At 43.2% G+C, this 12,300-nt stretch overlaps 2 protein-coding genes across 7 annotated transcripts in view; one reads left to right on the top strand and one right to left on the bottom strand.

Annotated features, from left to right (window-relative positions):
- COL4A4 (collagen type IV alpha 4 chain) overlaps nt 1-4,152 on the bottom strand; it is a 133,038-nt gene extending 128,886 nt beyond the window's left edge. The window contains exons 1-2 of the mRNA XM_084639793.1: nt 4,037-4,152; nt 1,282-1,321 (exon numbers count right to left, since the gene is read on the bottom strand). Of these exons, the coding sequence (XP_084495919.1) occupies nt 1,282-1,321; nt 4,037-4,074 (78 nt within the window). The 5' untranslated portion in view covers nt 4,075-4,152. The remainder of the gene's footprint in view (nt 1-1,281; nt 1,322-4,036) is intronic.
- Nucleotides 4,153-4,406: 254 nt separating this feature from the next.
- COL4A3 (collagen type IV alpha 3 chain) overlaps nt 4,407-12,300 on the top strand; it is a 115,029-nt gene continuing 107,135 nt past the window's right edge. For 3 of the 6 annotated variants that reach the window (XR_014713057.1, XR_014713058.1, XM_084639761.1), the window contains exon 1: nt 4,407-4,496. Coding sequence is in view for 1 of the 6 variants with exons in the window: in XM_084639761.1 (XP_084495887.1) it covers nt 4,413-4,496 (84 nt within the window). In the remaining 5 variants the exon portion in view is untranslated. The remainder of the gene's footprint in view (nt 4,497-12,300) is intronic. The other 3 variants (XM_084639762.1, XM_084639763.1, XM_084639764.1) reach the window with 2 other exon arrangements.

Raw genomic sequence — 12,300 nt, 5'->3', positions numbered from 1 at the left:
TCCCAGGAAGCATATTTAATGACTCCACATTTGGTTCTTGGCAGGGTCTGATGCCAAGTCCTTCAGCACTAAAAGCCTGAGATTCTATCACCTGAGATACAGGCATACTCTTCTAGCAAGTAGAAGTAATAAGCTTTTAACTTATGTGAACCAGCCTCTAGAAAGGGGAAAGGGTTGATACTGTGCTCGAGTGGGTTACACATACAGTCTATATTTAATAGGATAGGAAAATAAAAGTTAGAGGAAGGACAAGAGTAGCAGGGTGGTTCCGTGATTACTCAGTAAGGCATATATATGCCTTGATAGTTTGTGTTCTGCTCTTTTTTGGAGGGGTTACATATCCTCCCCCTTTCATGGTTTCATGCCAAAAGTGAGTTTTTAGTTGGTATTCATATGAGGTGAAGTATGTGGGTTGGCAAACAAATTCAGATGGGCACTCCAAAGGTAAGGGCATTCCAAATGTAAGCAGCCTATCAAGGGCATTCCAAATGTAAGCAGCCTACCAAGGGCTTTGCGCCTTCCCCCGGCCCCAGCTCCAGAGCTGCCGCGGCAGGGGAGACACGCTCTCCCCCAGCTCCAAAGCTGCTGTAGTGAGAGAGGGCTGGGGGGAAGACCTCTCTCCCTGCTGCGGCCCTGGGACAGCCTGCACCCCAAATCCCTCATCTCTGGCCCCAACCCAGAGCCTGCACCCCCATCTGGAACCCTCATCCCACCATGCCTCAGCCCTCTGCCCCAGCCCTGAGCACCCTCCCACACCCTGCACCCCCAACTGGAGCCCTCATCTCCCCCTTGCCCCATGCTCCAACCCTCTGCCCCTGCCTTGAGCCCCCTCCCACACTCCAAACCCCTGGGCCCCACCACACATCACCTCCATATTGGTGCACGTAACAAAATACATGCATGGGAAAAATTAGAGGGAAGATTGGGGACCACTGAAGTGATTAGAAAAGGCAGGTGACATGCTCGAAGCAAAAGGTAAGAAGGATGATTTTGGTAGCACGGTTTGGACAGATGTGGCAGGTCAGTATTAATGAGACTGGACAGCAGAAGATTACAGTAGTTATGGTATGGACAAGCAACTTGGCCACAGGCCAGAAAGGAAAGGGAGGAGTTTAGAAATGTTGTGGAGGGACAAGTAATAGGATTTGGCCACAGATTGGATGTGGGGAAAGACACAGCTCTGTACTACTAAGCAGATATAATCATCTTGGTAGGGAATGCTACCTGGTTGAAGTGCGTAGCATTGACTGATTGTCTAAAATTAGCATCCAAATCACTTACCCCATGAATTTGTTGCACTGAAAAAATTGTCATTAGCCACCTGGTAGAAAGAAAGAGCTAAATTAATTTAAAACTGCAGTACCAAACCCACTACAAAACACAAACTCTAAGGTGCCACAAGTACTCCTTTTCTTTTTGTGGATACAGACTAACATGGCTGCTACTCTGAAATCTAAAAAGTAGTAAATGTTTAAATATTCAGATAGGTTTGAAATGACTATCAGCTGAAAAGGAATACATGTAATGGGTTACATGCCATCCGGTAATTGCCAATGTACTCTGTAATTTCATCAGTTTTAAGCTCACCAGTAACCCTGGCTACCTGTCCACAGGGGGCAGATAAGGACTTTACGCCCCCCCCCCCCATCTCCAAAGTTAGAATGTGAGGAAAGCAGCCACCCCCACCGCTACTCCCCATCATGCTCAGGTGACCAAGAAGAGGGGGAAATAGGGAGAGCCTTGCATCTACCCCCACAATGCATCATCTAGCACAACTGAGCCCATGCAGCGGGATAAGTGAATTATAGCATCAAGATATCTGGTGCAACTGACTTTCCCCCAGAAGAAGAAAGCAGCAGGGGCCAGACTGGCACTCACTAACAATTTGGTTCCTGCCCTGTTCTTGAGGCAGCATGGCTACATGCTGGGTCTTGCTGGAGTGGAATTATAAAGTTACAGCCCAGCCCTTAATGACTTGGACATGCACATATCTAAAATTTGGCGGGGGAGCAGGGAATTCTTGGCCAACAACTACAATACACAATATGGTCCTGATTCTTCAAGTCTTTATGCTTGGGAGTAACTATGCACAAGTAGTCCTGCTGAGTTCAGCTGGACTGTGTGTAAAGTTATTCACATGCATAAGGGTTTGCAGGATCAAACTAAACAAATGTACCAGTCCAGTTCATTAACTATATGTACACTCAATACAGAAAATGTATTTTAAAATATTAAAATATATATACACACCAATCTATACTCCATAAACCAAAATTGAAATAATTTACTATAATCATGTTTAATATATTTTAGCATTCTGCCTGATTGCATGCAGTCTTTTCAGTGTTAAATGTCTTTGTTTTGTTTTCCAAATACCACAGATTGTATATAGCCAAAAAGTTTGTAGAAAGAATTAAAGGAATGGTGACGCCAGGAAAAGACAAGCCATTGGCTGCATTAGAAACAAGTAAATAGTTAAGCAACGTGAAGTTATCAGGTAATTAAACCACAGTGGCAGTGCTGGATTTACAATGGCACCAGTGGCCCATGCTCAGAAGAGGCCCCGGGCTGCTCCCCTTGCACTGCGTCCCCAGCTCACCACTTGCTTCTCTTGGCCTGCCCGCCAGCTGGCCAATGGCTCCTCTCCGCCCCCTGGCCCCACTCCCCTGCTCTTCTCTGCCCCCTGGCCAGACACCAGTGCACCTCCAGTTCCGGGCAGTCTCTGCTTCCCACCCCTTACGGGGCCCCACCTGTCTCCCTGGAGCTGAGCACCTGGGACTGGTGCAGAAGCCTGGCCAGTCTTGGCCAGCTGTGGGGGCAGTGTAGGGGGCTTGGCAGGGCCTCTCCAGGCAAATACATCTTGAGGGAGCCCGGACAGGACAGGCCCTGTCCTGGCTAATCGCGCCACTCCTGAGGGGCCAGAGCGATTCCTCACCCCAGACCAGCCCTGGCTGTGCTGCTGGCTCAGCCCAGCAGACACAGTCGCCTCCCAGAAGGGCCGGTGAGTGCGGCCAGGAAGCAGAGCATGAGGGAGTAGGTCTCTGAAGGATCTGGGTGGCGGGTGCTGGGCTGTGAGGGGGTGGGGAAGATCTGTGCATGTTGGGCCACAAGGGAGTGGGGTGTTCTGTGTGGAGTGCTGGGCAGTTGTGGTGGGACTGTGGACAGGGGACGCTGGGCAGGGGTGGTGTTGTGCAGGGCGCTGTGCATCTGTTGGGGGGGTTGGGCATAGTGGGTCCAGAGGAGCTCTGGCCATAGGCAGTCAGGGTGGGGGGGTCGGGAGGCATGGCATGGGCCTGCCACATAGGTGCCGATTGTGTATGTGCTCTGGGGCTGGAACACCCATGGGGAAAAATTAGCGGGTGCTCCGCACCCACCAGCAGCCAAGCTTCCCCTGCCTCTTCCCCACCTCCTCCCTTGAGCACGCCGCGTTCCTGCTCCTCTCCCTCCCTCCCAGCACTTCTGCCCTGTCGAGCACCCACCGGCGGGAGCAGAAGTTGGCGCCTATGGCCTGCCCCCAAGCAGAAGGGGCATGCTGGCAGCACAGAGCTGGGGGGGCCACTTTGTAAATAGTGCCAGTTTGTAAATAGTGCCCTTGCACTGGGCTGGGCGGAGCGGGGCCACCTGTGCCATGCTCCATTGCCTCCATGGGGGCCCCCAAATATGTTTGGCGCCGGGCCTATCACAGGTTAATCCGGCCCTGCACAGGGGAGACTATGGGCAAGATTTTGAACATGCCCGGCAGGGCAGGGCGCCACTAACACTGCCTGCAAACTAGGGGCATTCAGCTCTTCCTTATCTCTCAAAGCATGACGATTAATGTTCCCAAAGGCTGCTATGGGTCCTCCGCCTGAAGGCGAGCTCTCCGGCGGGCACCAGGAGCTGGTCCATACAAGATACTACCTCACCCCCGCCTGCCCCCTTACACACGATGCCGTTTAGCAGCGAGGGGCAGGTGAGGCTGATGAGGGGACACTCCGGGCTGGATCCCAGCCAAGCCCCAGGGCAGCGGCGCCGCCCCGCTCTGTGTTATACCCACCAGGTAGGGGCGTTTAGAAGAAGCCCCGCGCTGGGCATCGGGCGGCTCTCCCGGGCCCGCGGGCAAGGCTGCTGCGCAGGGACTCCAGGCGGAGGCAGAGTCGCTGCGGTGGAAAAGACTCCAGAGATGCCCGCTAGCCTGGGCCCCCGCCCCTTCGCGCAGCTCCTGCCGCTTGGCCCGCCTGCCCCCAGCGCCGGGGTGGGGCGCCCAATCCCTGGCTGGCTCCTCGCCCGGCCCGGTCTCCCCTTCGCCCAGGGGCCTCGCTGGCCCCGCCCCGGCTCCTCCCGAGAGACCCCAGCCCTGGAGTGCGGGCGGAGCGGCCGCTGCTGGGCGCCGCGGGACGCGGGGTGGCGGGGCCGGGCGCGCTGTTGCTGAAATGGCCCGCGGGGGCTGCCTGGGGCTGCTGCTCTTCGCCCTGCTCAGCAGCGTGCGCTGGCCCGACGGCTTCGCTGCCGCCAAGGTGAGGGTCCGGGCGCGGGGGGGACGGGACCTGTCCCTGCCCCTGCCGCAGGGCTAGTGACTTGCTATTTAGAGGCGCGAACAGCTGTGTGGGGGCTGGCGGTGATATTAAAAATAAAATTAAAAAGAAGAGACCCGGAACAAGTTTGACTGCATTAATAATTAACTCATGTCCCAAGGTTTTACAAATAATGCAATTTGTACCTGTTGAGAGACTCAATATTGTTATTTCTGCAGTATTTGAGTAATCAACTTTCTTCACAAGAAAGACCAAGATAAGAGCCTTAATTCTGTTTCCAGTGTGGAATTTTACCTGGGCTGAAACAATCTGGTTGGGGTACAAGACTATTTAGTTAATAATTGTAATTCTTCTTCCTTTTGTGGTATATTTGTAGTCAGGGTGGAAAAAAATCAATGATTTAAAAAAAATTAAATAGGTTTTTTTCCTCCAAGAGCATTTTATCAAAAAAATCCGATCTAAAAATAGTTTTAATTAAGATACCTTATCATGGAATAGGGATTATAAATTCTAATTCTATAGTATGAGACCATATATTCATGTCATGTTTAAGAAAAGTTTTGTAAATGAGTTCCAATAGTTCATGGATTAGGGACCCAATTTTATGGGGTTCCAGGGACTTCTGTATCGATTATTTAGGTTAATCTTTCTATCTACCCAATGGGACTCGGGGCTTAGTCTAGAAGATACCCTCAGAGATGCTTAGTTTTGCAGTTTTCAAACTGTGGATTTGTGTTTCAGCAAAAATGTTTTTAAATAAATAATATATAGAGGTGAGAAATAAAGAGACCTCAACTCTATTGTCCCTCTGCAAATTTGTGTACACAGAATTAATCCCTTACCTCTCTCTAAAAGTGCAAAGTTTCAGAAAAGTTCAATGAATAGAAGATTCTTGGGGGTGGAATAGATCTGGACAAGGAGCAGAAGTCTGGAGATAAATGTGAGAAGCGAGGGACATACGCTTTTTTGTTAAAATATTATGTTTGCTGTTGAAGAAAACAATCCAGAATACTTAACCTTGTAGTTTTAGTTAAATAAAACAATTTAAATGTCTGTATGGTAATGTTCTCCTTCTAATACAGCATGGCAAGAAAGTCCTCCAAATATTAATGATTAACCTGTTGAATTGGAGATAGTTCACCTCCCAGTGACTTCATAAATATCTGCTTCAGTTACATTTGGTAAATGAAATAACCAAACAATCATTAATTTTCTGATACAGCTGTAAAACTAATCTGAAAAGTTTTCAAAATAAATCACTGTTTAAAAATGTATAGTGTGTACCTTCTAAAAATAAAACCTACATCTATCTCTGAGTTGTGAAGAATATGTATTAAGGTTATAACAACCAACAAGAATGCGCTTTAATGTAGAAAACCATGATTAAATCAAGTCTTCCTTACTAGTGATTTAAATCAAATCCACCCTGTTAATAGATAATATATCTGTCTACATGCGGGTGTGTGCACATGTGCACACACACACAGGAAGAACTATTTACCATCTACATTAACCTCAGTTTGAACTTTTTACAATATACGATATGCCTGTTTGATACATATTTTAACTCTGGTACCATTTTCCCTGCAATTTTCCCTTGAGAGCAAGCTGATCAGAGGGATTTCCCATCCCCTCTGGCTGGCCATTAACCCCCACAAATGCATCTGTTCTGATGGTGGAGCAGGAGGTAACTACTTTGTGGGTGGATGCTACTGTGTAACCCTAGGTGTGGCTCCCCAGCAACATTTCTGCTATATGTCAAATTGTAAACTGATGAAATTAGCAATTTCTCTTGAATTTCCATATTAAATTTCTTGCATTATAGTAATCAGTTTATTTTACCTTTTTAAAAATAGTCACAATTATCTTTTAGTACTTCAGTGGAGAAGTAGTAATGCTTTATAGTTGAGGTGGGATTACAAAATATTCAGCAGTCCATTCTATAAATAAAAATTTGTTGATCCTTTATTTTTCATTGATAGATTTAAACAGTTTCTGGTATAAAGATTCCCAGCACAAGATTGTTTAGTCATTGCTTCTATCTTAAAATATTCTGGTTATTTTATAGTTAACCCATTCTGAAGAAAGTATTTAAAATTAAATACAGTAAATGACTCTCAAGTGACTTTTTCTACGTATTCAATTATTTCTTCTCTCACAAGGAACGTGCAGACAAACTTTAACCATTTAATCAAGATCGAAGTGTTTGTTTTTAAGGTAATCAAGCATACTTAATAGTTGCTTTAGTGAAGATCCAGCATCACAGTTGTATTTGCCTTTTCAATACAATACACGTTTTTCTGCATACTTGTTTCAAACCTGTCATGGGTCTGTTCAGAACTCTACTAGGTTCAGTATTTCTTTGCCAGTTCACTTGATTTCAGCTATGTTTGTGTGAGAGAAACATATAATAGATTTGTTTTTGGTTTACAGCAGAGTAATTGAGATCAGGTTCCTACCCAAAGTCACCTCAATTGCTCAAAACCTGTACTTTTTTTTTCCATTGTGTTGAAGGGGTTTGAGGGTCAAATTTTGCTGTCATACTGAGTGAAACAGTGGCAGATCAGAGTCATTTGATACACCAAAGTCAGAAATGAGTAGCATTCTGTACATTCAGTTTATGTACAGTATCTTTGGTACCAAATTATTGCCTTAAGCATATTTTATACTGTGAAATGAAATCTCATTAATTCAATGCATTTGTCCTTCAGAGATCAGTTTGTGTAGAAAATCTTTTTTTTAAGAATTTATTCTTCTCTGCAAGTGGAAACTGAAGATTCTGTTGCTTAAGATTAAGCTTGGTTGGCATAGATAACCAAGTTTCCCTATTAATTCACTTGTGAAATCTCTACTTCCAGAAACATGCAGAATGATGGTACTTTATCTGCTCAGATAATACTAGAAAGTTAGAGGGTTTGTTTATAGTACTGTGAGTTCTGTACTTAAAGTAATGATTAGTGCACTCGCCTCTCTTAATTGTTTCACAGTTAATATGCACTCTAAAATTGCACAAGAATCTAAGCAACTCATGATCTTTGCTATATCAAAATGACGATAGTAAGTAAACTAACTAAAATGTAGTATTTGTATTTGCAGTAGTACGTAGGAGAACCAGTTATGGACCAAAGCCCCATAGTGCTAGGTACTGTGCAACATAGAACAAAAAAGATAGGCTGTAAATTCCTTGGGGCAGGGACTAAGCAAAGTATGAGTAGATTACTTTGCACACATTTCCATGCTAGACGCCTACAACGTCATATTAAAGTCTTACATGCTTGCATAAGAAGAATAAAATCACCCCCTAGTTCCATGTGTATGCTGTCTACACTGTGGGTTACTGTGTGGGAGGATAGCAGCCTTCTCTCCTCCCTGTGCAGATAGGCTGGGAAAGGTGTGCCGTGAGTAGAAACTTTACTCAGCCCCATAAGGTGCTTGCAGAGCAGATGCAGATGGGAAGGTAATACACACCAGGTGAAGGGCTGATGCAGCTGTCTTCTCCCTGGAGCAAAGGAATGACCAGGGACTCAACTGTCATGCTTTCCATTCAGACTGTGACTAGCCTTCTTAAGACCTTTTAGCTGATCCAGTTGCTAAAGACAAACCAGTAACACTTCACACTGTGTATTTATGACATAATATAAAATAAATACAAAATTAATCCATTCATGGCAGATGCCAACAAAAGTTTTGTCAACAAAATATTCAATATTATTAGAGTCCAGTTCTTCTAGCTCAGAAAAATCTCTGCTTAAAAGGAAGAGGGAGAGCATGTGAATCTTGTAAAAGACTGCTGTTGAAGCTTTAATTTTTAATTAAAGATAATTCAAAACAACTAAATTTATTTCCACTTTGATCCTGCACAAGAAGCCCATTGAAATTAGTACTGGCTCTAGTTCTTTAGTTTACAGCCCTAGGGTCTGTAAAACAGGTCTTTTTAACATCATGTTCCTGGCCAGTTATGTGACTCTGAGCTAAATTAGTGTAGCAGGCTTATACTTCCCTTTTAATTCATTTTTTACTACATCAGCATTGAAAAACAAATGTTTATGAGATCCTCTTCTTGTGGAATCTCCATCATTGGAGATCTTTAAGAGCAGGTTAGACAAACACCTGTCACGGATGGTCTTCTAGATAATACTTAGTCTTGCCATGAGTGGACCAGACTAAACTAGATGACCTCTCGAGGTGCCTTTCAGTCCTACGTTTCTATGATTCTTTTTGACGATGACCTGTCTTTTTTCTAAATAAACATTAATAAAGTTGATAGTATAAAATATGTCTTGAAATATGAAACAGGAAAGTTATATCAGAAGAAAAAAATTAACACAATTATGTTGGAGTTGGTCCATAAGCATACCTATACCAAAATCTGCTAGAAATGTGATGCAGAACGGAACGCTTTGACAATGAGCCAAGATGTAGGAGGGGCAAAGTGTTGTCAGAGTTATAACATTTGCCCTTAGGCATGCTTTTGGGAATACTCAGGTATTGTGAATTATCTGCACTGATTGGCATAGTTGCCTCATTTGACATCGAGGCTGTACATTTGAAAATGTATAACACAGTTAATCAACCAATCTATAAAAATACGCTCCTGGTTAAGTGTGCTGTTGGGTTGGTTAATTCTTATATAATTCATTCCTGAGGTAAGCGGGAATGTTACCTGTTTAAGAAATTCACGATCAGCCTCTAGATGTGGTTGTCTTCCAGGGGCTGGCTTGCACTGATCTTGATTGTCTCTATAATTGTCACCAGTCCACCACAAACCACATAAAAAGCAACAGGTACAGTGCTAAGTGTAGCAAATGCTGATTACACTCTTGTGTAGGATGTTGAATACTGGAGTGTGAAATTACTCTTATTGGCCCAGATCCTCATGTGGTGTAAATCAATTATTACACTCAAGTCAACGTATTGAAACAGCGGAGTTATGCTGATTTACACCAGCTGACATCTGACCTATTATTGTCTCTTGGCCAAGAGAAATTAAGTAGTCTGCCTGGAAATCTGGAATTCAGAACTGTTACATCATTACAACTAATTTCTTGCTCAGAACCGATTATATTAACAGGGATATATTTTAAAAATCCTGTCTGTGATGCATTTTATAATTGCAATAAGACACTCGAATGAATGAAATACTGTGCCGTGATAAAATTCATAACAGATGAATTGTCAGCATTTGACGTATAGTCTTGTTTTTACAAATACACAAGATATACATTGAAACAAAACTGTATAATCCAAGTTGCATCTGATTAAAGATCATTAAATTATTACACTTGCAGAGCAAACAGTGCGTCATATTCTCCACTGCTTTGCAGCGTGGATAGTCACAAACATACTCCAATTTTATTATGGAAGAACTACAGCGGCAACTTAGACCAAGAGGTGTCTTATCATAACATGGCTTTGACACACAATACTCTGCTGTTAATTGCAAGTACTAGAGGATATCTGGTTGTCTGTTTTACTGGCACCTTTTCACTCTACCATCCTCATTTAACAAAGTAATAATAGTAAACTCAGTATGTTGGCATAGATTACGTGATTCCAAAAATTAGGTGCAAAACTCAACGGCTGTTGGTTTTCTTCTTAACTGTTTAAAACCACAACAGTTCTTAAATACACTGAAAGGATTCCATTTTGCCTGATCATTTATATTATGTTTTTGTATTTTTTCAGCTTTATAGTTGTAGTTCGTTTTTTTGGGGTTTTTTTGTTTGTTTTTTTAACCTACCAATTCTGTGATAGAGTAGGGAAGCTTCTGTCAAAACTGGCACAGAGAGGCTAACTTCCTAACTTATTTGCCATTCTTTCCCTCTGTTCAAATGAAAATTTACCAACTGTGGCCATGTGTGCTCCACTTTTACACAGAACAACACAGAGAAAGCTGACATAACAAAATCTACTGGGATTTGGAGCAGTAGGTTGCATTATATCGTTCCCTGACATCTGCATGCCAAACAGATTGTCACAAAATCAACTGATCTGTGGCAAAAATTTGTAAAAGTTGTCTCTAATTTTCGGAGCCTGACTTGAGGCTCACCCCAGACTCACCCAATATTCATGGCCATTTAAAATAAAAAGTAGCCTGCACAACTTTGGAGCTTCCAGAATTATTGGTAATAACAGAAATCAAAGTGTGTATTGTGGGCTTCTTCTGAGAAAGCTAATATTGTTATAATCAATGCTAAATTGTGCTAGAAACTATGTCAGAAATTACCTCACTTTGCAGGAGGATCATGCTTACATATAGTGGTCGATCCCTGACTCCATTTACTTTCAGAAGGCCAGCACCCTTTTTCCTACATTGCATTGCCACCAGTTATGTTTTGTGGAAGGGAAGGTTTTTGACTGTTCAGTGGTATGGCATGCTATTGCATAGCCTCTTGTTTTTTCCTTATGTGTGGCCTTTAGGGACCCATTTTTAAAATGTTATTTATATAGTGTCCAAAAGCATGGTAGGAATTGTATAGACATGCAAAAAGACAGGTCCTTGAACCAGAAGACTTACAATATAAATTAATACCCCCTACGCCCACTGGACAATGGATGGGGGAGTAAGAGGATGCCATATACAAGCACAGTGTTTGAGATGATGTTATGCATGGCACTTGTTAGTAAAATTTTCCATTTCACCAGTTGGATGATATAGTTCCTGGTTATTAGGTTGTTCCATTAAAATGTCTCCCTGTTAGGAAAGGAGTGAGGAGGTGAAGCGGCACAAAGGTTGGAACCAGAACAAGCTAATCGAAACCTCTCCAAAGTTTTTCCACAAGACCAAATTCTCTGAGACTGTTTTGGCTAATCCAGGAAGGGGGATTTATTTGAACACTCTCTAACATAGTTCTTATTGAAGGCTACATTTGTTTAGCCTAATGGGACTTTCTGCTTTGAGTGATTTCAACCACAAAAACCTTGGAGAAGGAACTCCCAGGGATACATGGTTACTGAACAGCCTTTGGAAACTCTACCTGCCTGACAACTTAAACACTTTGGGCCAGATTCTGATACCCTTAATTACACTGAATAGTACCTTGACCTACCTGGATTAAGATGCTAATTGCTATGAGTACAGGGATAAGAATCTTGCCTATTTATCTTAGCACACAAAAAGAACAATATCAGTATTGTTTTGTTTTTTGAAAGGTAATAAGTGCCTGTTGTATCTTTTGCTCTTTATGCAACAAAAACAATATGAAGAAACCATGTGGGCATAGTCAAGTCCCAAAAAAATGGTGTTTGCTAAATATAGGCAGGCACGCAAGACCTAGCTATACTGCGTTTTGGACTGGTTTTAACCAGCTTCTACAATCTAGGATAGTTAGCACCAATATATTGCTCACAAACTATTAAACCACGCTATTCCCATACACTACTTGATAAATTGTAGGATTTTAGGTAAATTATTGTCAAATTAATCATAAACTGGTCAAAATGGGGCTATAAATCTGTATCTGGGCCAAGTATCCTCCATGCCACCCACCCCTCCATCTGTGCAGATGTTTTGGTGGAAAAAGGTGAAATTAAATGTTCTTGATTATACTGTTCCTGCTCAGACAGTTCTATGATTGACCCCCATAGGAACTGTCTGAGCAAGAACTGCAGAATAAGACCCTCAAACAGGAAAACTATTGTGAGAGGAGAATAAAAGGGTGATTTTACAGCAGCGCCCATTCACTCCCCAACAGGCAGGCTCACTCTGACCAGAAAGGCTCCACAGTGAGTTTAAATAAGAAACTTTTGTCCAACAAACACTTAAGCCATTCTGAAAGTGTCATCA

This window comes from Lepidochelys olivacea (genome assembly GCF_965140295.1).
Source record: "Lepidochelys olivacea isolate rLepOli2 genome assembly, chromosome: 9".
Classification (NCBI taxonomy): Eukaryota; Metazoa; Chordata; order Testudines; family Cheloniidae; genus Lepidochelys; species Lepidochelys olivacea.
The sequence above is the reverse complement of the archived record's forward strand: the minus strand, read 5'-3'. Positions and strand labels throughout refer to the sequence as shown.